A 24,713-nucleotide genomic window follows, 5' to 3' on the forward strand; every position below is an offset into this window, starting at 1 on the left:
GGTTATCAACCTTCAATGAGCAAAGTCTCATTGAAAGTTCGCCAGAGCGTGGGAGCGCGTTTATCATGTAGGAAGTATGTCACATCCACGAAGAGGTATTCTGGTTTGCGATACTTGACCTCGCATGAAACCTCGTAAAACAAAGGAGGGCTAACGGTCGGATCATAACTCAAGTTATTTTGAGAGGGAATCGCAGAACGGCCTTCTTCAATGTCCAGACTCGTGTGACGACACAAATAGCCTCATTCGTGCACCACAGGCCCTCTTTGGCAGTAGTCTGGTGCATGAGCGTTAATTATCTGCGCTTGATATCCGGCTGCCGACGTCTCAGCCCAGCAAGATAGAGTGAGGCCAAAAAGGCACCCTCCAAAATAAATCCAATAGACTTCTGGTCGTCCGAGGCATGTCGCATACCTTCCCTTGGCGATTTGGAGCAAGAGATCACGCCTCAAGTCTATGTCGAATGCTCCGCCAACGGCAGATAAGACCTTGCCACTGTAGAGGGCGTAAGCTTGCCATTCTTGCTGTGCAGCACTGAAACCTGATGGTAGTGTTGCAGAGGACTGTCGAGAGCGGAACTTGAGCAGGAGTCGAAGAAATCAACCCCAGTTGATAGCCTCCACACAGTTGACCCGCTATGATGCACCATTTGAAGGCCGGTCGCGCTTCATCACATTTGACGCATCGCTTCTTACAAGTCAATCAAGCTGTTTGGGGTTTTGGACCATGCTGTCCAAGCTTTATCACTTGGTGGTGATTCAGATTCAACTTCCAGGTGTGTTGTGCTGTACGATCCACTGCGTTGCTTGCTGTTGATCCAACCGCTTGCAATACTAACCTTGATTGTTTCGTGGGACCCGAACGGTGTATGAAATTCGCCGCGTGAGAGCCGCTGAAATGAATCAACGTTAGTTAGGGAACTACTCAAGATCACAACATCGTCCTTGTTGTCTTGAATGAAGATTGTCTGGAATGGAAGCCTAATATCTGGGTTACTGTAGGTAGTCCCGCCCCCAAGCGCTAACTAACTAGCTACAAAGTACCACCGGGACACCTTTAAGCAGAGGGCGCCTCGGGCTAGGGAGTACCCAGGCAGCATTGACCTAAGCTTAGGAAGGTTTACAGGGGCTTAGGCACTAGCAGCGGCACGAATTAACTTGATAAGTAAGTGCGGGGTTTATCGCCCCTCGACTTGAAACTCGAAGTTACTGATTCAGGAACACGAATAGGCAACCTTGAAAACAAGGAATTCAGCAACATACCTTTTTCTTCATCATTGTCTTCTGGCCACTGTGTCTTTTGTGATGGCAAGTTGATGCCTATTTATGCAAGTCCAGACATAGCCGTATATCATTTCTATTCTTCACAATGACATAGGTCGCGACAGCTACACAGCTCACTGCTGTCACCCCCCAATCAACCGCCACCATGGTGCAATTCTCCTTCTATGCACTCACCCTCCTCAGTCTGACTGGCCTCTTCACCGATCTTGCTATGAGTGCCAAAGTCACCAATCCCAAGAAGGTCCCTAAAAATGCCGTCCTTCTTTCCAAGGTCTCGGCCCTCACCGTTCGAGCGGGAAAGCAGACTGCGTCCCGCCGTGTGAAGCCGGTTCCTCAGTTGCAATGTGTAGGGCCGGCCAATATCTGCAAACTATATGCGGTGGACACGATGCGTTGTACGAATGAAGGTGCCGACTATGACGAGAACAACATACAATGGAGCTGCAAAGCCTCACTTCCCGAGGATTTCAAACTTGGTGCCACCGACGTCTCGTGTGAAGGCTACCTCAGCAGTGACGACCCTTACGTGCTATCTGGGAGCTGTGGCGTTGAGTACAGGCTACTATTGACAGACAACGGTGAGGCTAAGTATGGTTCACAAATTGGTCCGGGATCCGGAGGCAGCAAGAATAGTCTGAGCAAAGCAGCCGAGACCTTGATCGATTATTTCTTCATGGCCTTATTTGCGGGTGTGCTTTTCATCATCATACGCAGCTGTTACAGATCCTGGCGCGATGAGTCCCGCCGAGGAACAACACCACGGCCGAGAGGAGGAGGCGGCGGCGGCGGCGGTGGCGGATGGGGAGGTGGTGACGATCATCCACCTACCGATGCCCCTCCACCATATTCGGCCCGTCCAAAGAAAGCCACATGGTCCTCGGCACCGCGATCAACACCGTCATCGTCTACAAGAACTCAGCAGGAAGGATGGAGACCCGGCTTCTGGACAGGTGCAGCCACCGGGGCTGGTGCCGGCTACATGGCGGGCAGAGCAGGAAACGAGACAAGGACTCAAGCACAACCCCCCATACCAGATACCGGAGGAGGCTGGTTCGGCCGCGGCGGCGGCGGTGGAGGAGGCGGCTCAAGCTATGCTGGACCATCTACGCCTCGCTCCTCGGACTCTGGTTCGAGTTCCTCGAGTGCAAGACACGAGAGTACGGGCTTTGGCAGCACCTCAAGGCGATAGACGTTTTATCAAGTGAAGCAGGGCTTGTAGAATATGACTCGGAGGGAGGCAGTGATGACGGTCATTCTCATGTCAAGATTGGATTTTATGTATTGTTAATCAATCCCAAGCATGAGGGTCCCACTCTCCCAGATTTGCTTTCTGTCCTTCGTCCAACGAATTAATCGTGGCAATGTCTTCATTCGAGATTTCCCAACCAAAAATCTGCTTGTTCTCGATGATTCTTGCCTCCTTATCACTCTTCGGTATCACCACAAAGCCTTTCTGTATGCCCCAGCGCAAGACAATCTGCGCCGGCGTCTTACCATACTTCCGAGCCAATTTCACAATCGTCTCGTCATTCAACCGTTGACCCTGCGTAAGCGGTGAATATGCCACGACGACGACATTCTTGGAACGGCAGTACTCGACGATCTCCCTCTGCTGGTTCCAAGGATGCAGCTCCACCTGATCGACCGCGGGATGGATATATACGCCGTCCTCGGCGATCAACTGCTCGATATGCTTGGGCGCCCAGTTGGACACGCCGATACTCCTGACGAGCCCCTTCTCCACCGCATCCTGCAGGCCGAGCCACGCCTGCGTGCGCGCCCGGCGCCCCGGCCGCGGCGTGTGCAGGAGATACAGGTCGATGCTCTGCAGGCCGAGTTTCTTCAGACTGCCCTCGACGCCCGCCAGCGCCCCCTCGCGCGTGTACATGTCTTCCCATAGCTTGGAGCACACGAAGAGCTTCGAATGCTCCATCTGGCTCTCGGCGATGGCGGCGCCCGTCTCAGCCTCGTTTTGGTATATCTGTGCCGTGTCAAGGTGGATGTATGAGTTCCTGATCGCTGCAACCGCTGATTGAGTACATGTCGCGCTCGCGCATGTGCCGAAGCCCAGGATCGGGATCTGGTGCCCGGATTTTAGTGCAAGCGTGGATGTTATCTGTAGTTCAGTCATGTTGGTGGTGGATAATGTTTGGTGAGTATTGTTTTGGCGGAAGGAGAGTGAAATAAAGTAGATGCTGTTGGTGTGCTGGGGAGGGGAGTGAAGAAGCCTTCCACCTCAGATTTCATATATCATGGTTGTTCAACATACAGATGTATTGAGTCATAATCCGGGGTTATGTTCGCTCAAACCTGTGAGGAGGGTTTCATTCATACTCCAACTTTCGCCACAGCGTCACATATGGGCATCGGACACGAACTTGGCAGGTCGAATTTTCTCGATAAAACGCTTGATTTCTTGCTGAGCACCCAAGTGCTTACGATGAGTCCCAAGCAGATTATGCTACACGAAAACAACTAATGAATGAGAGACAAATGTCATGAACGCCGGCAGGAAAGCGAGTTTGCTGCATGTGCTTGATCATTCTTCCTCCTTCCCATCGCCAATCTGTTTCCGCAGTTGTTCGACTTCATACTTTAATTTCCTCCAGAGAATGTAGTCATCCAAGTCCCTGTGGTCCTTCTCAACACTCTTGACGGGTGTACTGTCCTCGATATCGAGCAGGTCCCATTCCTGGCGCATTTCCTCGACGGCATCCACAGCTGATGCTCGGTCTTGGTCAGACGACCTAGCGATATCAAGGAGTGCTGTGACAAACGCTTCCTGGATGTAAGCGAAGGAGAACCCATCTGTGATCTTCGCGGCGGCATCGCAAATCTCATCAGGGAATTCGATCTCCTTGCTGTCCTTCAATTTGGTTTGCCAGTAGTGGCAGTATTTGACGCGTTGCTCGAGATTCGGATTCGAGAAAAGGTACTTCCTGTCAAACCTCGAGGGGCGCTTCGAGATTCCTGGGTCCAAACGCTCCAAGTGATTCGTGCTGCCGACCATGAGAATGCCGTTGTTCTCGGCCAGTCCGTCGATCGCATTGAGGAAAAAACTGCGGACCTCGTCGGTGACGAGACTGTCGAGATCTTCGAACACTAAATAACAGGGTGCTTCCTGTCGGGCTTTGCGAAACACGCTCTCAATGCTGTACTCTGGTGGCATGAAGCTGACCAGTGTCTTCACGTACAGTGTCGGGATTGGAGGCGATCGCTTGTACAGTGTGTGCATGGTAGCCTTGATAGATATAGTCTTTCCGTTCCCTGGCGGGCCATGAAAGATGATGCCTCGCTTCCATGGCACACGGAGGCGTTCATACTGATCTTGAGAATCATAGAATCGCTCGACCGTATCGACCAGATCTTCTTTCATGCTCTTGTCTAGGATGACATCCCTCCACTCCGACTTCAAAATGCTCTGGTACAAAAAGGGATCCTTGTCCCAGAAACCCTGATTGAAGACCCAGATCTCGTCGTGAAGCTGGGACTGCCACCGGCCAACCGTCTCAACTAGCGTGAGCACCGCTGCCTTGTCGCCTAGAACATATTGATTCTGAACAGTGGGGTAGGGCCCGGAGCCATCACGTCCGTCAACGAAGTAGACAAGAAACTCAAATCCATTCCATTTGTACATGTAGCTCTCGAAAAAGGTCTCCTCGGCTACAAAACCGGCACCTCCATCGAGGCGTCTGGCTGGTGGGATGAATACCGTCCACTTCAAGTCCTTGGGGGCAACTTTGGCACTGGCTGTGGATTCAATCGCATGGATGGAAGCCAGACCAGCCCCGGCGTATCCTCTGAGGTTTGTATTGAACTGTGGGACAATGGTAACGGGAATTCCTGGGTGCTTGTTCTCGATGGTTTCGAGGATGAGTGCGTCAGTGTTGACACGCTGACCGTGTGAATTACCAAAGAATGTCTCCGCGACGCCTGGGGCTCTCCCAGAGCTGTTGCCGTGTTGCTTTGATGATGCCATTGTCGAATTGAGCTTGAGAGATGTATATGTGAACACGAGGTTAGATGAGGAGGGGGAATGAATAGCATCAACTTCGTGAGGTAGAGCTTACGACGTCAGTCCACAAGGCTGATCAATGAGAGAGGGATGTCACATTATGTTTCAGGCACCAGCTTCCAGAGGAACCTTGCCCTCAATAATGGGTGAGCTAGCTTAAGCTCCGCAGACTTCCCACTCCGGGGGCCATTGCCTCGGCAGCTAAGGATCCTCAAGCCCCTGGTTTGTCCAGCATAGCCCCAACCGTTCCCTTTTTGGGGGCATGGAAGGTTAGTCTGACTCCTGACCAAGCTTGCGTCGGACACTTACTCCGGATCAAATGAGTACCTACTCGTACCTAGGTACCCAAGTACGAGGTATTGTACTCGGAGGTGAGAAGGCTCCTCCGAGCTAACACCGTTATTCATAAATCCCCCGTACGAGGTACTGAGTACTTCACGTAAGAGGGAACTAGTGATATAATCCCCTGCGAAATAGCAAGGTGAAGAACCATTTATTTGACTGGGTTAGTGTTGTTAAGTTCTCTAACCTGCAGTCCCTCTTCTTCCATGAGATAATCATCGACCGTTTGCTTCAACCATGCCCAAGCAGAAATTGAGCTTTGAACTCTCTGTTCATAGATCCCCCAAACATATGGCTGGCTTTGCACGGAACGTAATGCTTCGTCCACAAGGCGTTCAAACTGGCCATCAACTCGACCACCAATGTCAAGAAGACCCTGTAACTCGTGCAGTGCAGCACAGCTCAGCGTTGCCAGTGGTTCAACGTCTTTTCCCTTCCCGTTGCTCGTGCGGGTCGCCAAAAGGGCGCGGCACATTGTGAACAGTGTCCACGTTTCCACCAGACGGAGTGGATGATGCTTCTCGGCAACGGTAATTGGGTACACTCTCGTGAGGAGTATTGCGCACTGCAGAAATGCAGCTTCAAAATCACCCAATCCCAGGAGGCCGAGGAAGAATAGCTTCCGTAGTTGTGGCCACGGATATCGATGGAGCCCCCAGGTATGGGTGTCTGCCAACTCGCGCATGGCGTCCTTGATACCAGCGACATGCTCATGTTCCATTCCTGGCGTTCCTTTGACCCACTCGAGATATTGTTCCGCCGAAGCTTGGATCTTCAGCAAATGTTGCTGCCGTCCTGGGTCTTGTTGACCAGCCGCGTTGTCGCCGAGCCCGTACCCGTCCAGAATAGGGGTAGAGCCTTGAGAACACAAATCGCAGGAGCAATCGAAGAAATATCGGTCTTTTAGTTCTTGTTGGCGTGTGAACCGGGGACTTGTCGTGTCGATGTACGATATGGTAAGTTCTTCGTCCTTCGACACTGGCCTAAGGGTGTGCACGGAAATGCTTCCGTAAGGTGGAAAATCCCCGGAATCGGCTTTGGGAGATATGTCGAAGCGAACGAACGCGTTAGGATTGCAAGCGTGGTTGAACAGTGCTGACTTTGGATGGAAGATAAGACCTATCGGGTCAAAAGTTGGACTGGTCAGTGTGAATGAGTTGACAACGATCTGGAGAACGCGGTAAGAATAGTGCCTCCGAGATGCAGCATTGAAATCTCACCAGACACACAAGCCGCAAGATTATTTCCAGACCCCGCTTGCCTCCAGAGTCCTTCTGGATCTTTTTTGACATGAGTACAAGATCTTGCCACTTCTTCCCACCTGCTTGCAAGATTTTCTCGTAGTGGTCTTCAAGTGTGTGAAGATCATCCCATTCTCCGCTTGGAAGAAGCCCAGCTTCATGCTGTTTCAATAGTCGTAATACTCCTCGATTGAGGGTCGGCAATGGACGAGGCTGGGCTGCATATACCTTACACTCGAACTTGTGGTACTGAGACCAAGCGTGCCGTTGGCATTGCTATCTCCCTGTCAGCATTAATTGAGATGATCTCTGATAGAAAAGATCATACATACACGATTGCAGAATCTGAGTATGTTACAGCCAGTACATCTCTTCAGGGTGCCAGTCTCGACTGTTTCCGGCGCGGCAGAATTGTCTTCGGGAGACTTGAAGCAATAATCGCAGTGGGATCTCAGTTGTGCAGTATCAAGAACCATCAGTAGTGGCCTTGCCACAAATACTACCTGTGACTTGACATGGAGATCGTGGGTTGCGAACAGCCCATTTCCCCGGTCTGTTGAGTGTTTCTTGTGCACATTAGAGTCGTCTATGGCTTGCGCAAGCGGTAGTGCCATTGCACGGATTTGAACCTCTCATAAATGAAGAGAAGTCCACAGAAGTGGAAGTGCGCAATTAAGTGACATTGGCGACCCAGGCTAGTAACAGGTGGACCAGTGACCTGAGGTTTCCAACTGGGGCTGTCTCTTGAAATGCGATATCGAAATTTGAAGATTACGAGTAACAAGTGTTATTTTTCTTGTGTCCCCGGTTCTGATGTCGCGCCTGCTATGACGTTGTTCGCCTACCAATCGGATGGCCAAATCCGGGCACTTGCTTTTGAGGTGGACTCATCAACATTTTACAAGGCTTGATAATTTCATCGTTTCATTATGTTGCATAGTGGGGGTTCCTGGTGTCCTATTTTCATATCGTGAAACTTCCAGCAGTCTTTTTAACCATGTTGTTGCTGCGGCGTTACGCGAGCCCTCAGGTCATGCTCGCCCGCCATTCAGACAAGTCGAGCTTATGACAATAGTTAACGTTCTCGCTGCATCAACGCTCCTCTCAGTTGGTAAAGTGACATGGCTGTTGCTACATTGTCTTTCCAAGTTGACTGCCGAGGAAGTCGATCACATGGTGATAGGACGGATGGAAAAAACGCTTTTGAACAATTCAATGGCAATGCTATTCACCCTTTCGCCCCGAAAGAGTTCCTCCAGTCTATCTTTCGCCTTCGTCGCATTCCTACTCATACATCTTACCAGTTGAGCAGCAAGCTACGACGGTGGAAGGTCGATTGAGGTATTCGAATGGCTAGTCGACTTGGGCGACTGGCACAGGAAATAGGTAGGCAAGAGTTTGAGGAGCAATTACAGTGGGGAATCGATGCCATTATACTGACAAGAGATGTAGGAAGAAACAAGTGAGATTGAATACTGAACCGAGTTGAAGTCACAAGTTGATTCCGAAAACGTGAGCATCGCCTTACTTCTTTTCGTCACTTCACCTCTATCATTACCGGTCACCCCAGAATCTGTTGATTTCTTTTGCCTTCGGAAAACCTTTCTCGTCTTGTTGCATATCCTCAATCTGAGCCATTTCAATACCAGAGAGTTCACCCTTATAGCTAGCTCAATTCTCCTTGAACTCCGCCGTTCTCCTTGAACATAGCAAAGTACAATCAACTATCTACTCATCATGTCATCAAATCGAGAGGGTCCCACAAACCCAACTTCCAAGCACCAATCTTCCACGGAGACATCAACCGGAGAGATGCAGATCCGAGACTTAGCTTTCAACCTTGCTGGGTGGGCTCTTAAGGACGTCTGCAAGGGCGAGCACATGTATCAACAAATCAATGCCAAATCGATACCTAGCAAGAAACCTCTGCAGTGGACAACTGCTATCGATATCTCTACCACTGTGAACAATGGAGATACTGCGGATTCTGCATTCCGACAGTCATTTGATTTGACAGACGAAGAAGCCGACAGCACGCAACCTCTGCCCGAGAACACCTCACGCTACTTAATTGTCGGTTACGCTAAACATGGCATTGGTGTGTTTCGATACTCCAAATCCCCATCTTGGTTCAGCATGCATTCACCAAGTAAGGTGGGAACAGAGCGGCCTGACCGCAAAGATATTCTCTCTGGAAAGAACAAGGTTGCCTTTGTCGTGGTTGAGATGATGCATAGAGAGGTGGACCCGGCTTTCTATGTCCTCCTATTTCCTCGCAATGGTCTTTGCACACCATACACTATCGCAAGAAGCGAAATCTTTTTTCGCCACGAGTTCAGAAGGGAACGTCGTCCGGGCGCAAATGCCACGCTTACAGGCCGGCGATATGAATGGGTATCGAACATAACCAGCGATAGGATTCTTGCGGGGAGCGAACAGGCAGTTTCGAGCGACGAAGTCGAAGAACCCAAGATATCTGACGACACCCGAGCCTCAAGTGCTGAAAAAATGGACGACAATCAAGCATTAAGTGCTGGTACAACTGACGATACCCGAGCCTCAAGTGCTGGAAAAATTGACAAAGATCAAGCATTCAGTAGTGGAACAATTGACGATACCCGAGCCTCAAGCGCTGGAAAAATTGACAAAGATCAAGCATTCAGTGGTGGAACAACTGACGATACCCGAGCCTCAAGCGCTGGAAAAATTGACAAAGATCAAGCAGTAAATGCTGGAACAGCTGAAGATACCCGAGCCTCAAGTACTGGAAAAATTGACGACAATCGAGCATTAAGTGCCGGCATACTTGACGACATTGCAGCACTTCAGCGCCCTTACAAGAAGGCGTTCCGAAAGGCAATTGAATATCTAGTGGATAAGATGGAAGCGGATCTCAAATATCGCCCTCCACCAACGAACAGAGGACTACTTGCATTCGTCGAGAAATCGGTCGTCGAATTCAACGCCAGTCACAGTTCCATGGTGGTTGATGAGGTCAAGACTCTGTGGCCGCAGGTGAGACATATGACGCCAGCCCGGATTACGAAGCTCAAGTCTCTGTTAGAGGCCCATAACGGGGTGATCTCGTACTTTCATCTGAGAGCGATCCTATCAGAAGGTGTCTACAGACTCTCAAACGCCGGAGACCCTGTTGATGCGGCGTGGTGGGTGGATGATCTTCTGAAAAGCGTGGAGCGACTTTTCGGCCTTCCAGGCGACGGGGCAACTCAGCCCGTGGCTGAAAGCGCGACAGATCCGACAGTCAACGCCCTCAAGAGGAAATTGGAAGAGATCACTAAATGAGGATTCCGGAACGGCAGCGGTCGCGGGTTTTGGAGGCGAAAGCAGGACTTGAACAAATGGACTGGCTTGGAGGAGTGCTGAGCAGGCAACAATACATACCTGCAAGTGAATCGCGATGAACACATGCCAGCTGTCTCTACCGATTTCGTCCATCGTCTGCAACCATGATTCATGTGTAGGAGTCGGAGGATGGGTGAGAAAATGCTGACGAAGCGATGACTTGATGCTTGCTTTTGGGAGTTCTCAGCCGCCACGGGTTGGGGGTTATGAGACATAGAGTTATCTCAATTACGAAGATAGCGAGCATAGCCATACTATCTGCAAATGGAATATTCTTGATATGATTCTGTCTTCATCTGGCCCAGTGGGACGGGCATATGCTTCCATGGCACCACCCGAAGAATGGGGCGTTGAAATAATCCTCCTATACTTCCAGGCCAGGACATGAATGCACCTCGCCATCCACTTCTCAATCACCTCCTTTGCCTCCTCCACAAGCCCCAACTCTAACAAAACCTGCATCGCACCACGAACACCACTCTCCAACGCACTCGTGGAAATCGTTCTCTCACCGCTCATGACCACGTCCTTCTCCGGCCTGGAGACCGCGGGGATGCAAGCCTTCCTCATCCCAACTGACGGACTCGCCCAACTCAAAGTCTAAAACTCATCGAGATTCCAGCATCTTCCTGAGAAATTGTCCGTATCATGTGTGTAAAGCAACTACGGCCCGTGGACCTCCACCATCGCTTCGAGCACCTCGTTGACGTGTTCGATCTCCGGGACCAATGCATAACGGAGGCCGTCAAGGAAATCATGTAGCTGGCGAGCATGATGCCGAGACCTGTCGAGGTGATGTTGTAGGATGGATAGCAGATGCTGGGGATGCTGGGAATGTCGGTCAGTGTGCTGCACGAGCCGTGGATTGCAAGATCAGGGTGGTCCCAGGACCGCGTGGAGAACTGAGGGTCGACTATAATTTCAGCGGATATTTCTCACAACCTGCTGCTGGGTAGGCTGTGCAGTCTTTTAGATAGCATCTTTCAGCAGGTTAGGTGCTCGCGGCATTGAATAGGAGGGGAATTCTGTGGCAACGTGATGTACCTGAGCTCGATCGGATACAGAGACCACTGGTATAGGTCCAACCCAGTATGGGGATGGGGATAGAACAGTCGAATTCTTATTGGATATCGTAGTCAGTCATACAGTCGTGAAGCGAAAATCGCAAAGTCTAGCGTGAGGTCTGGAACTTGAATGTGCGACACCGCTCAGAAACAAATGCCACAGAAGTTTATAACCCGCGAACCAGAAACACCGAATGCTGCCGCGTCTACTTCCGCCCACCGAATTTTTTTAAATCCTCATGTTCGCTGATCAGTGGGTTTGGCGTTGTTCACCTCTTCCTGGTCCTTGAAATGTTCGGACTCCACTAACTTTTGTCTCTTTGCATCAACCCCGTCCGTGGTGACTGCCGTCACACTGTGCTGTACATTGCTCACATCACCGAGAGGCGGTCGTTTGACCGATTGTAGTACTCGATCGACGCCTCCGGCACCAACTCCTGTTATGGGAGATCCGCTATTTGATTCTGGGCCACGTCTGGTAGGTGGTCGATAAGCCGATGTGCTCGGTCCTCGACTTATTTGAGGCTGTCCTCCATTCCCAAGGGCACCAACGCGTCTAAGAGGGTCGAACTGTGGATTGATTATCTGTGTTGTATGCGGGGTCGTATCCGCCGTCAAATCTCTCTTCAGCGGTACAGATTTGTTGTGATCAACTCCGGAAGTCTTTCGGATCGAAGGGCTTTCACTGCGAGGATCGAATTTGGGAACAGCATTTGCAGCCGTTGGGATGATGTTATTGTTGGCGTCGATATTGGTCGCGGCTCGAGCTGAGTAGAAAGCAGCAGACCGGCTAGCAGAGGCAGTCGACTGACCTTGTCCAGCTAATGGAGCAGCAAGATTCGAAGGAGCAATACTTGGTGATGCAGATCGAGAGATAGTCTCTGGATGTGGTCGTGGTTCAGAAGGCAGCGATTGTTTGCCAGGGAGAGGTTGAGCAGTAGGGTTCCGCTGCCCAGGTAGAGGTTGGCGAACCATGACTGATCCAGTACCTCCAGGTTGTACCGGCCTCGAGGCTGGCACGCGAGCAAGATCCCGCCCAACAACTGGTGGCTTCGAAGGTGTTGTCATATCTCCTCTTACTGGTGGAAGCATCCGTTCTGATGGTCCATGAGATGGCCCTGGCCTTGAACCATTCGAGTCAGACGAGAGACTGACCTCATCTGGGTGACCAAAATCGACACTTCCAAAGTCTGCTTCATCAAAGTCTGCTAAATCGAAACTGTCATCAAATTCAGTCGAGTGTTCTTTGATCATTTGGGCTGGCTGCTCTGTCTTGAAACCTTCCTCTTTCTTAGGCGCGAAATCTGCATGTCGGTGCAGTGAGTCTGGATCCCATCGTGAGGCACCAACCTTGATCTTTGTGACTTTCGCGAGATAACTCTTATCATAAATACAATTCCCAAGAACGTTCCCGAAGTTCCTCAACGTTCGCTTCAACGCGTCTGTTGTTCCCTCCTTCTTCGCCTTCTCAAATGCAGCTGCTTTTCCTTTGCAGTTCTCAATCTGACCATACCCTATATCTTCGTGATAGGTGCCATCTTTCAAGGTGATTCGAACAATGACTGATAGCCCGAGAGTAATCTTCCCAGTCTGAGAGTTTTCGTCCACAAAATCAATCTGGATGTTTTGAATCGAGCTGCTCCAGCCATTGAAGCCAAATACTTCATTTGCTAAACTGATGGCCTTTTCAGCAGCTAAGTAGTGTACCTTCGAGCCTCCAGGCCCTGCCCGAGCAGAGATATATTCAGGACCTAGTTGCTTGTCGAGACGGCTCTGTAGGGTGGCAATTTCTTGCGCGGTATATTCGGTAATCCTCATTTTTGTCTCCTCGAAAGGATTGGAGGTGGCGGTGCCATTCGGCTTGTGTTGATCTCCCGGCCTGGATCATGATCAGTAAATGTTCCCAATGAATGCGGGCTGGAGCAGTGTATCTCTTACGCAGGCATATCAACAGAATTAGACTTGCGCAATTCAAAAGCTCGATGTGAAGTACATGAGTGGTAGAATGTAGTGCAGTTCGACAGAGCAACGCGTCACGAGCGTGTCGTGATTTAGTGCCAGAGGTACGCGCTAACACGTGACTTTACCTGGGGCGCAAATTCGCGTCGGAAATGTTTCCCGGAGCGTTTTCAATATGTAATTCTTAAAGCACATACGTTATGATATGTACTCTTCCTTTAAATTATTTCGTAGTCGGACATTGCTACTGAAAAATGCAAAGCAAGTTTTAATGTGTAGATTGTTTGGTCACAGCTACTGTGCCTAAGGCACCCATAATCTACAAATTCCATCACCGCCTGCACTGACCAGCCATGGATGTTGAGGATGCCAATCAAGCTCCAGCACTCCTAAGCCTTCAGTTACTTTGTGACCTCGCAGAACTTTGAGTGGTACAATCTGTGCGCTGCTCATCATATCGCTGGTTACTTGCCCATGGAAAATCTGGATGCTACCATCATCACTACCGTCTGCGAACAGAGGATATCTGTTGGTGGCTGGGTGGAATCGCACCGACCTGATCGCCTTATCGTGGAAGCGAAGTGTCTTATAAGGGCGAGGAGATAGATCAAGATCCATCCACAAAAGTCTGCGATCATATGAACCAACAATGAGATTGTCTGAACCTGCAGTTGACGCACTAGTGGGATGCACATCAAAGCTGCTGATCCATCGAGCACCGGGCTGAATGATCTTCAACAAGGATTGTTTTGACAAATCGTATGCACGAATGATTCGCTGATTGGCAACAAACAGTAACGGCCTGCTTGGATGGAAGTGAGCAACCTGAGGAGCACCACCACCACGAATTCTTTTCCGAAATGGGAGTTGTGTTTGATGCTTGGATATCGTGTGGATTGCAATAGCTTGCGAGGCAGGCACAGTTGTTGCAGAGCATATTGTGACGAAGTGGTTCCCACCCGAGTGGAAGGATAGCGTCTTTGGAGTATGTCCGAGATGTATGATGATTGCAACACCTTTATCACGTTGTGCAATTGATGGCCTGCTCCATTTGATGCTAGTGGATGTTGGGGCGGCAATCTCAGATGCAGCATAACCCCAACCAGCATCCAGAACATCCTGTGCAGCATTGGCCTCGGGGCTGCTTTCAACACCAAGTTTGGGAATACTCAGGTATACATCGTCACCAGCACAAAAGGCCAGGATCGGAGTGTCTTTACCAGGTCGCCATCGCACCGCGTTGACGACGCTATCAGAGCCAAGCTCCACAGACCAAATCTCGCGCTGTGGTTCCATGGTCCACACTCGCACTGTACCGTCATCTCCTCCAGTTGCCAGATACTGCCCAGAAGGATCAATGGCGAGTGAACGCACTCGACCCTTGTGACCATGGAAGCGTCCGGCTTCGTGAGTGGGAAAGGGGCGCAATTCATCAGGATTTGGAAGTTTTGGTAGCAAAGATTCTGGATCGATGTTGAGTTTGGTGCGTCGGACTCGGGGGGCAAGGTAAAGATCGAGACAACGGTCAAATTTTTCCTTGACAAACCTGTCATACCCAGGCACCTTTCTCAGTGCTGCGTGATCAGCAGGCAAGAAATCTTTCTCTCTATCCTCCTCATCAGCATTCTCCCATGCCTCTTTTTCCTTCTTGTCAGGGAGGTACTCTGGTGGTGGATGATAGCTCTCATCAAACCCAGGAGGTGGAAGTTTAGGAGCTGGCATATGCATGGCATGATCCGGTCGAGGCTGTTCATCAGCCCAGATATCGTAGTTCTGATCATCTTCCTCCACTTCCTCCTCGTCTTGGGGTGGTTTGAAGGGTAAAATTCGTCCTTCTCTTATTGCCCGGACGATTTTCATGACACGCTTGGCCTCATGTTTTGATGGAACAAATCGTCTCTTGGGCTCAGGGGCTGCACTTAGTGGCATTGTTTCCAACTTGCTTGTGAACCACTCAACAGTCGGCTCGTAAGGATCATACCCATCAACAGGCATTTCATTCATCTGAATCTTTCGCAGCAGTTGTAGCTCTTCCTGTGAAAGCTCGAGAGGTTTGCCGGTAGAAGGGTCGGTCAGACCGGTCCAGCCCTTGGGTACATCGATACTGTCCAACAGAGCATCAAGAGCTTGTCCTTTTGCTGGCCTCATGATTTTCTTCCCATTGATATTGTATCCGATATGGGGGTAGGAGTCGTAGAAAGAAAGTGGTATGTCCCCTATGGTATTTGCTTCATCACCTGCTACTGAATAATCCGAGTCATCTCCCGGATCAATCTCATCGTAAACGTATCTCTCATTCCCATTTGCGTCCTTCACAATTTTGTAGTTCGGCTCGTCATCGTCAGATTCTTCTACCAAGTTGGACACCGGTTTGTTATCGACAGCAATGTTCACTCGACCGTTGATTCTGTCTTGACGAGGCTTAAGGATATCATCGTCATCGGGTTGGCTTTCGTTGCTTGCAATGGAATCAGCATCTTCTTCAGCCTCGCTATCAATGTCGCTTTCGCTGCCACCGCTCCCCAAGTCGCTGTCAGAAAGAGTACCATCCAGGTTACCAAAGTCGAACTCATCGCCCGAGACGACCGCGGCGTCCTCCTCGACATCTTTAGTGACAGCCTTACGCTTCTTTGCGCCTGCCATGGTCTGTATTTTGCCTGGGTGGTTGGGTGCGTTCAATGGTAGAATGGAATTGGGGAAATTTTCTGGGAATTTTATTGAGGGTCAGAGTCGGAGAATTATTTTGGATAGTCCGGCTGCGCCAGTGATTCCGCCAATAATGAACAGCCTTCACATTATGTCAGCGCTTCCCCTCCAGGGCAGAATCACGTGCTGGCCTCGAGTGACTCTACGTCCTTCGGCCGTCCTATCTCCGTTCAAGCAGTCCATCAGCGGTTCTCAAACTTGCTCTTTTTCTCGATCTAAGGCCTCCAGCCCTTGGCTTGCATCAAGAGAGGCCTGTCATGTCAACGTGCCACTGCTCGTTCTAACACAAGCGTGCACTAGGTAACTAGCAAATCGTGGGTTATTCAGATACATGTACTGCCATTGCTTGGTGGCCCTCATTTTCACGCTCTCGCTCCCTGAACACACTGCATTATATATATTCTGCTTAAACCATGACATCCATGTCTGAGCGAGCCTCGGAACTTATCGAAATCTACGGCAGTTATCCCATGGCAAAGCAATTCGCTACCAATGACTTGACCTCCGAGTTGCAGGGCAATGAAATCCCCGCGTACGATGCTGCCTTTGACCCAGATCCAACAACAAAAAGGCATGCTGCGTGTGATGAGTGTAGTATGCCCATCCTAATATTCTCATTCCGAATCTTCTTCTTTTGACCTCGATTCCTTGCAGGAAAGCGCAAATTGAAATGCTCCGGTGAGCCCGCTGGCTGCGGTCGGTGCACCAAACAACACCTTACTTGCCATTACTCCATTCAGAAACAGATGGGCCGTCCACGGAAGAGACAGAAGACAGACCACGATGATACTGCAATAGTAGACCAGAGCCGAGCAAAGTCTCCTTCTCCCTTGGTTCAGTTGCAACCCGATCCTGCCATCGATCCAGAATTGACTGCCAGATTCTCCGAAAGATCGGACTTCGAGAACATCTGCCCTGGCCCTCTGGCACAGACTATAAAACGGGCCAGCAATCAGAAGCATAAGACCACACCCAACTCGTTTCCCGATACCTCTTCATCGCAGACCAGTGCCACTGGCAGCTCTCGAACCCCCTCCGACGATCAACCGCGAACTCCTCCAGACGGCATTCCGAGCACAAATATATCGTACCCTACCGATGTCTCCCTATGGCCGGATTTCTCAGAGATGTCTGCACTACCAATGCCCATGCAAGACCGCCAGAGACAGGAGCACCATATCTCTTTCGACCCCACCAATCCTGAATACCCATCTGTTCCATATGATCCAGATGCCGACCCTTCCACACTCTTGAATCTACCTTCTGTCCCAGAATGCCCCTGCCTACCGAACTCGTACCTCACACTCTCTACACTCTCCACCCTCTCCGCATTCCCAGTCTCCAGTGGTACGGTAGACACGCTACTAGGCGCGCACCGCACCACCAAAGCCAGTCTATACTGCGGGGTGTGCCCACAGAAGTTCCAATCGGGCTCCCAGAACGTCATGCTAAGCAGCGTCTTGATCAACGTCATAGCAGACCACTGGCACCGAGTGCGAAAAGCCACAGCGCAAGAGCTCAAAAGGGGCTTCGGCTCCGACCCCGCCGCCTCGTGCTCCGGCCCTAGCCGTAAAATCAGCGACAATGACACCTCGATGACCGTCCTCGAAGAGCTCTCCTGGCGCACATTCGGCCACAACCTGATCCGGGCGCACGTCTTCGGCGACGCGCCCATCCCCCAACCGCCCGACGCCGACCCGAACCGGCGCATCTCGCCCAACTGCCTCAGCTCACCAGTAACGCTGCTGGCGGTGCTGACGACGTTCGAAAGACGGCAGAAGCAGTGGCACGAGCAGGACGAGTGGACAGGCGAGTTCCCCAAGCGCTTCTCCACGGACCTGCAGAAGGGTTACACCGCGGGCATGGACTTGGCGGAGCTGGAGAAGTGCCACCACCGGGCGATGCAGGAACAGGGCGCCGAGGATTTCCTGTGCCTCCGCATCGTCGAGAACGGGCGGCGCGTCGTCATGAGTCTTGATACGCCTGTGCCGAGGGTGGAGCTTTAATGATGGGGTGTGAGGGTGTTGCTAGTAGATCAAGAGGAGGAAGAAGAAGAAGGAGGAGGAGAAGGTTTATGATCGTGGTGGTTATGCAGCTATGCAGCTATGTAGCGATGTGCCCATATGATTTTACTGTTCAACATCGATATGGATACCCTATGTGTCATGGAACCCACCAGCCCTTGAACTTCCTACTCTTCTCTCGTACTTCGATAGCCCAAGAAGACTATTGATACACTGTTCTTCTCACCAGGCTCACTGAACGATGTCAACATACAGTGCCTACTATTTTTTTTTTTGAAACCTTCCAGCATCAACACCACCTATACCATTAAATCTGTTTAATCCCCACGACCGCCACTGGAAAGAGAATGTTTTTTATTTTGATGTCATTCAATAATGTGTATTCATGCCTAAAAAGGGTATTTGGAATTCATCTTTTCTCCGAGGACCGACTTAAGGCTGGTCGGTCTCTTTGGAACATTTTCTGCTTGTGTGATACTAGTTACCGTATCAATGTGTCACTTTTCTTTGCTTCCACGCTGGCATTCAATCAAGCTCGCTCCGCCACTAGAGAATGACGCAGTTCTTGGGCAGGCCACAAGGCCCGCTTTCCGGCTCCTTGTCGTCTGCTTGCGTAGCAGCCGGAGTAGATGTGGTTGTTTCTTTTTTCGCCGCGGGTGTCTCTGTCGTTGCAGCCGGCTTGGCTGTTGCTGTCTCTCCCGTCGTGGCAGTGGTGGCAGCGCTCTTCTTCTCACCGCCATCTAGTCACGCGAAGTTGACTTTGCTGACGAGCTCGTAGAAGGTCTTGCCCTGGATCTCAGCCAACTCGAGTTCCTTGGGAGTAGGTTGTCTGGATCCATCGGCACCGGAAAAGGTGCCAGCACCCCAGGGGCTACCGCCACGGACCTCGGTGAGATCGGCTAGGATGGAGAAGGTCTTTGCGTAGCCCAAAGGAACGTAGATCATGCCTTGATGCACCCAAGAGCTGAGAGCCTGGAGAGCTGTGGCTTCCTGACCACCACCGGCGGTACCAGTGGAGACGAACAGACCAAAGTACTTGCCAAAGAGAGCACCGGATTGCCAGAGGCCACCGAGGTGATCAATGAAGGTCTTCCACTGGGCACTGTAGTTGGCGTAACGGGTGGGAATGCCGAAGAGGAAGGCATCGTATTGCGTCATGGTCTCCGGGGTTGCAAAGGGAATGGAGGTGTCTTGCTCGGGAGCGTACATCTTCTTCAGGACTTCGGCGGGGAGGGTCTCCTTGATTCTGTTTGGGAGGGAATCGGTTAGATTTGCACAACGGGATGGTTCATTCTTGGACAGCGGGTGGGAGCATACTGGTAAACATCGACTGTGCCACCAGCGGCCTCGATACCCTTCTTCTCAGCAGCTGCCAGCTTGCCGACATGACCCCAGGTCGAGTACTAACAAAGCCACCGAGTCAGTATAGTGTTTCTGGTCGCGATGGGATCTGTCGCAGCGACGTCTATGGAAGGAATGAAGCGACATACATAGATGATTGCAACCTTGACCATGATGTCTATCTGTCAAGATTCGACTGTGTTTTCAGTGTTGAGGATTTGATCGGTTGTGTGAAACTGCAAACAGAAAGATGGAGAGAGATCAGAAGTGGTCAATGAAGTGGGAGACCAGAGACCCTTATGTACTGATGTGATTTCTGGAAGCCAGCATGTGGCTAAATTGGAAGACTGCCCCGAGTCCTTTGACACAAGCGGTTGTACCCACGGCAGCCACGGTGACCATGGCTTCACGATCGAGGGGTGGATACTGGCAGACTGGAGCGGCACAGGTAAATACCTGTACATGATGACCTATCTGAAGGGCTCAAACCTACCACATCGGTACCATCCTCGTACAGATCTTTACCTGGCACGAAGACAGGGACGTGTAATGCCCCTCGTCTGAACCAGCTGTGTCCACAAGAGGGGCATAATTGATTGGAGTTTCTCGGCCGTGTAAACGCCCAGGCACAGGAAAGCCAAAGCTTCTCAGACTCGGAGCTGTTTGAATTATGCAGCATTACCATATCATGGCCCAAGCAACAGACGCTGGTGTGGCCAGGGGCCTCTATTCGGCGGAGTGCCGGTAGGCAGTGTACCAGGAGCAGCTCCGAGCAGCCCAGGTGAGTTTACCAAGCTCTTTGTAAAACAACAAATAAACTGTAGGATCCTCAGGGCGATTAGAACCCTGGTGAGCTCGAAACGGGAGTATGACAACATGAACGACAGGGATACCCCGGTACGACGGGGGACGAGAGCAACGCCGCCGTCAAGTCGCTTATGAAAAGCTGACACAAGATTGCACAAGCAAAGCTCCCCAGTTGCCCCTCCCACAGAAGAAGCTGTCGGTGATCAACCAATGATGACCATCACCCCGCTGGCCGAGTGCGGAATCTTCACCTGTACTGTTTGTAAGCTCCACTTGCTGATGCATGCAAAAAACCTCGGATGCTCCTTCGAAAATATCCTCTTGGTTCTCGATTACAAGGTCGTGAATGGGGTTGAGGACGTGTTCTACGCCTGCTCTGACTACCTAAGAGAGCGACTCAACCCCGTCGAAAGCCACCTTTGTCAGCCCGATGCAGCAGTCGACCGCCATGTGGGTGATTGAAGCGTGTCTAAAAGATCAACCGTCGTCTCTAGAGTTGAGGTACATATGCAGACCGTCTCTGAGAGACCTTGGAATCTACCTACCTACTGCGAGACAAGAGTCAGCACCCGTCCATGCTATAATCAGATCCGTTTTGAACATCGTCTGCAGCCTAGCTGCGCTGCGGGTCCCCTCCAATGCTCGAAATGCGTCTACACTTACTACGATCAATCATGCAAGGCACTGATTATGGAGTTGTGGTTGGTCAAAGACCTTGCTGACTGACTAACCAGAACATAGCGTCATTGTTATTTTCCAACCGCTAAAGAAGTGATTGCCCGCTTCGTCAAATGGTACTGTACTCAAACTTCACTACTCCTCCTCCCACTGCACCATCTGTTGTCTTTCCCAGAGCCGACTCGCACTCTGGACAATAATGCCCGCCTTCACCACGAGCTTGGCATTGAGCTTCTCAGCAGCCGCACCCTGTAATCGCAATTTGCGGACCTGGGCTTGCATCATGACAGGAACCAGACTCTGAGGATCTGCTTCGCTCAGGGCCCTTACACTCTTAAATCCGTTCTCCCAGAATATCCTCGCCATGCGACTCTTCACAAAGGCAACTTGGGCCATCTCAAGCAGATCCGCGCGAGCTCCTGCCCGAAGGCGGTCCAACATGTGTTCTAGCACGGCTCCCAGCATACCCCATTGCATCCGCTCGCAGAATTTGATCATGCCTGCTGCAAATCCGTGACATGTCTGGGACAGATTCTGAACTTGGCCCCTTGGAACGCTGTATTTGAGACTGACATCGTGGATAGTGGCCTCATTGCAAAGATCTCGCAGCTGAAATGCTGCATACGCGCGACGATAGACTCGGGCAACCCGAATTTCCTCCGCCGTACCTTCTTTTAGCTCCGCACCACTATTAACGAGACGATTGACAAATGCAGGTTTGATACCAACCAGACCAAGAGCTCTCAAGCCACTTTCATCAAGGGCTTCGAGTTGATTCCGAAATGTCAACCACGAGATGTCACTGAGACCTGTAGTCTGTACAGGTGTGAAAAGGTAGAAGATGTGCAAGTCACCATCCATGACCAGTGATTGGAGAGCTCTTGTTAGCTCCGAATGGACGAAAACCCCGTCTTCCGGTGTGAGACCGCTAGCCACCACAGCCGTACCCAATTTGGTTGGTTCTAAACAATTCTCGAATTCTGTTCTTTGAATTAGTCGTTGACTGATGAGCTCCTCGATTGAGGCGTCGACCATTTTGTTCACCACGTCATGAGCTGTGGTATGCCAGAGAAGAGACGAATGAACATGTTGATCAAGCGCTTCTCGACTCGACACCATTCGAATGCCGATGATCTCCAGAAGAGCTCTCGATATCCCACGCTTCTCAGGTATTAGACAACTTACAACTGGTGGGATTTCTGCCTGGAGGAGTTCTGCCACATCTTCCAATTCCGATTTCAGGCAACAAAGGTAGGTTTCACCAACTTCATCTTTGCCCTTTCGACCAGCGCGACCTCGCATTTGCCGGAGCATGGCAGGTCCGACCAGATCTCGACCCATTCGCGCTCCGCTCAGAATTACCCTGCGGGCGGGCAAATTGATGCCGGCCGCAAGACTGCATGTGGCAACCATAACCTTGAGAATGCCTGTGTCATATGCTTCGGCTACCATGGCACGTTCTTCGACCGTGAGACCGGCGTGGTGGAACCCGACCCCATGCAGGATCGTTTGTGAGAACGTGGCCTCGAAGCCTGCAGGAAGGGCACGTAATGAAGCAAGGACATCTTGCCTCTTGTCCCAAATATCGGCCGCAATGTTTGTTGTTGGCATGGCGTCGCTGATCAATATTGCCATTCTCTCTACTCCCGCCCTACTGCTGCAGAATACGAGAGCCCCATGCCCACTAGATGCTGTCTCTACCGCAAGGGCTACAACAGCGTTCAACACAGGGCTTTCCAGTTGTTTATGTACGGATGACTCAATGGTTCGGGAAGGCTGAGGTCTGGGAGTGGGAGTGAGACCGCGTGTCGTTAGTTGACTGGCTGTGCGGCAAAAGTCGTCGGCATTTGATGTCGAGTATATGCCATTCTCATACACTAGGTGCTCTTCGATCGGAATGGGTCGGTATTTTGCAATGTAAAATTTTGCTCTGAGCCAGTCGGCCAAGAGCTCAGGATTTGGTAGAGTGGCGCTCATGCCAATAATTTGTACATTGGAGCCAATGGATAGCAGCTTCGTTGCTACCAGCTCCATGATGTAGCCACGATGCTCATCATTGAGCATGTGCAGTTCATCCAAAACAAGGACACCAATCTCGCCATCTTTACCTTCCTCGATTGAGTTGTTGACCAAAGAGTTGGCCTTTTCGATGGTACAAACCGCAACATCGCAATCAGCCCAATTGACAGTAGATTTACTTCCCCCAAAGTATCCAACGACACGGATCAGATTGCTGCTTTGCTGCCATGTCGGATGGTGGACAAGATGGGGTGACTCTTCGGTGTTCTTGGTGACGCCATCCACCAAGGATCGCAACCATTTCAGCTTTTCTTGCACAAGTGCTACATATGGCAGCACGAGAATGGCTTTCTTTCCTGGGTTCTCAATGATCTTTTTGAGGAGGAGAACATCAGCTACCAGTGACTTGCCACCACCAGTTGGTGCAGTGTAAACCAGGTTTTGCTCACCCGTCAAGAGTCCTCTCCCAAGAAGGCAGGATGATTGCCATGGATAAATCGAGCGCACTCCGCATGCTTCAAAGTTATCGACCAATTTGATAGGGAGCCCGTACCTCGGGTGACGAAGTGTGAGCAAAGGATTCTGAGTTGGCCCTGGCGTAGATGGTATATGTGGAGGTAAGGAGACTGGAGGCCTCCCAAGGCTCTGCTTATTATCGTTGCTGTCATTGGCAGCATGGATGCGACTTGCTTTTAAGCGTGTCTTGTAGTACTCCCGAGAATGGGCCGAAACTGGCTGGTCACCAGATATCGTCCCATGAAATACAGGAACGAGAGGTTGACGGGCTGAATCGATCCTCACAGTTCCGTCGCCTTGTCGTTTTGTACCTGCCAGAGCAGATGTTTGGTGCCGAGCGAGGTCAAGTGATGTTGATTGGCCATAGTGTGTGTTCGCTATGTTCTGCCACCCCGCTGCCATAACCAGTGGTGCTAGCTAGACTTGTCAACCCCAACTCCGACAACGGACCGAAGAATGCAGTGGAAGGATTGATCATTGATCACGGGTAAATTACAAAAACCGAGGACACGAGCAGATTGTATCCAACTCGCACAACCAAAAAGCTGAAAGTACCTGGGCGTTGAACATGGATGATGTTCAAGTTGTCAATCGCGCCTGGTCAGAATTGGGGAAGTTTGATGCGGGCCACAGTTGACGCCACTTCAAGTTTGCAGGCAGCACGACACGTGAGAAAGCGCGCTAGAGAAATTAACCAATCCCATGGCGCAAACGCGGATCCACCCGGGCGCCTCCTGCCAGAAATTTGGGACTGCCAAGCCCGCCGGACTTTGGGTTCAAGTTCACATTCGAGGCGGGCACCCGATGAGTGTAGACGGCCGCGCGATGACCTTGAGAAATCAGCTGTGCAATGATGAATGCTTCAATTCCTAACAAGATCAATAATCGTGTTGGACTGTTTGCGATCATATGATCGCACATGAATGAATTTTTTTCGGGTCACCGTGCAAGGAGAAGGAGAACTGGTGGGGGCCATGGCCAGACATTGTGAACGTTGGACCTGTAGCATGGTTCAGCGTATCAAATAACATGGGTACGAGGTAGACTTCTGGAGGCTGGTAACCATTGTTCGCTGTGAGGTTGCAAGATGGTGAAGCAAGAATGTGCGGAACTCCGTTGGCGCAAAGTCGAGACCACTTGAAAGTGCTCGAGTTCTCTGGTGGTGATATGACTACGACCCTTACGAGACATTCGAAACAGGAACTTGACTGCAACTAAATGTCACGAGAGCGAGGGTGGTTGGCCACCACTGCGACGTGCTTTGCTGGCAGAGAGATGTGGTTGAATTTGAGGGCGAAGCTGATCAAGTGCCGCCAAGCCCGCTTGACACTAACAGATCGTGTGGGGCGAGAAGA

The 24,713-nt window shown here is 50.9% G+C and overlaps 10 protein-coding genes across 10 annotated transcripts; 3 read left to right on the plus strand and 7 right to left on the minus strand.

Moving 5' to 3' along the window:
- Positions 1 to 1,428: 1,428 nt before the first annotated feature.
- LTR84_006082 (uncharacterized protein) lies at positions 1,429 to 2,472 on the plus strand (the record flags this gene model as incomplete). The annotated part of the gene is made up of 1 exon (XM_064849645.1): positions 1,429 to 2,472. The coding sequence occupies one exon, from the start codon at positions 1,429 to 1,431 to the stop codon at positions 2,470 to 2,472; it is 1,044 nt and encodes a 347-aa protein (XP_064703400.1).
- Positions 2,473 to 2,571: 99 nt separating this feature from the next.
- LTR84_006083 (uncharacterized protein) lies at positions 2,572 to 3,414 on the minus strand (the record flags this gene model as incomplete). The annotated part of the gene is made up of 1 exon (XM_064849646.1): positions 2,572 to 3,414. The coding sequence occupies one exon, from the start codon at positions 3,412 to 3,414 to the stop codon at positions 2,572 to 2,574; it is 843 nt and encodes a 280-aa protein (XP_064703401.1).
- Positions 3,415 to 3,822: 408 nt separating this feature from the next.
- On the minus strand, positions 3,823 to 5,262 carry LTR84_006084 (uncharacterized protein; the record flags this gene model as incomplete). The annotated part of the gene is made up of 1 exon (XM_064849647.1): positions 3,823 to 5,262. The coding sequence occupies one exon, from the start codon at positions 5,260 to 5,262 to the stop codon at positions 3,823 to 3,825; it is 1,440 nt and encodes a 479-aa protein (XP_064703402.1).
- A 529-nt stretch (positions 5,263 to 5,791) lies between these two features.
- On the minus strand, positions 5,792 to 7,495 carry LTR84_006085 (uncharacterized protein; the record flags this gene model as incomplete). Its single annotated transcript, XM_064849648.1, is given in 5 exon segments — positions 5,792 to 6,808; positions 6,861 to 7,043; positions 7,115 to 7,157; positions 7,214 to 7,226; positions 7,240 to 7,495. 5 exon segments carry the CDS (start codon positions 7,493 to 7,495, stop codon positions 5,792 to 5,794), a joined length of 1,512 nt encoding a protein of 503 aa, XP_064703403.1.
- A 1,123-nt stretch (positions 7,496 to 8,618) lies between these two features.
- On the plus strand, positions 8,619 to 10,184 carry LTR84_006086 (uncharacterized protein; the record flags this gene model as incomplete). The annotated part of the gene is made up of 1 exon (XM_064849649.1): positions 8,619 to 10,184. One exon carries the CDS (start codon positions 8,619 to 8,621, stop codon positions 10,182 to 10,184), a length of 1,566 nt encoding a protein of 521 aa, XP_064703404.1.
- A 1,361-nt stretch (positions 10,185 to 11,545) lies between these two features.
- LTR84_006087 (uncharacterized protein) lies at positions 11,546 to 13,254 on the minus strand (the record flags this gene model as incomplete). The annotated part of the gene is made up of 2 exons (XM_064849650.1): positions 11,546 to 13,187; positions 13,247 to 13,254. 2 exons carry the CDS (start codon positions 13,252 to 13,254, stop codon positions 11,546 to 11,548), a joined length of 1,650 nt encoding a protein of 549 aa, XP_064703405.1.
- Positions 13,255 to 13,570: 316 nt separating this feature from the next.
- Positions 13,571 to 15,910, minus strand: ERB1 (Ribosome biogenesis protein erb1; the record flags this gene model as incomplete). The annotated part of the gene is made up of 1 exon (XM_064849651.1): positions 13,571 to 15,910. The coding sequence occupies one exon, from the start codon at positions 15,908 to 15,910 to the stop codon at positions 13,571 to 13,573; it is 2,340 nt and encodes a 779-aa protein (XP_064703406.1).
- Positions 15,911 to 16,386: 476 nt separating this feature from the next.
- On the plus strand, positions 16,387 to 17,979 carry LTR84_006089 (uncharacterized protein; the record flags this gene model as incomplete). The annotated part of the gene is made up of 2 exons (XM_064849652.1): positions 16,387 to 16,567; positions 16,628 to 17,979. The coding sequence occupies 2 exons, from the start codon at positions 16,387 to 16,389 to the stop codon at positions 17,977 to 17,979; spliced, it is 1,533 nt and encodes a 510-aa protein (XP_064703407.1).
- A 762-nt stretch (positions 17,980 to 18,741) lies between these two features.
- Positions 18,742 to 19,511, minus strand: CLAH7 (Minor allergen Cla h 7; the record flags this gene model as incomplete). Its single annotated transcript, XM_064849653.1, has 3 exons — positions 18,742 to 19,243; positions 19,315 to 19,400; positions 19,488 to 19,511. The coding sequence occupies 3 exons, from the start codon at positions 19,509 to 19,511 to the stop codon at positions 18,742 to 18,744; spliced, it is 612 nt and encodes a 203-aa protein (XP_064703408.1).
- A 1,447-nt stretch (positions 19,512 to 20,958) lies between these two features.
- On the minus strand, positions 20,959 to 23,760 carry LTR84_006091 (uncharacterized protein; the record flags this gene model as incomplete). The annotated part of the gene is made up of 1 exon (XM_064849654.1): positions 20,959 to 23,760. One exon carries the CDS (start codon positions 23,758 to 23,760, stop codon positions 20,959 to 20,961), a length of 2,802 nt encoding a protein of 933 aa, XP_064703409.1.
- Positions 23,761 to 24,713: the final 953 nt, after the last annotated feature.

The sequence above is a fragment of the Exophiala bonariae genome, assembly GCF_035927105.1.
Source record: "Exophiala bonariae strain CCFEE 5792 chromosome Unknown scaffold_23, whole genome shotgun sequence".
In the NCBI taxonomy this organism is placed as follows: Eukaryota; Fungi; Ascomycota; class Eurotiomycetes; order Chaetothyriales; family Herpotrichiellaceae; genus Exophiala; species Exophiala bonariae.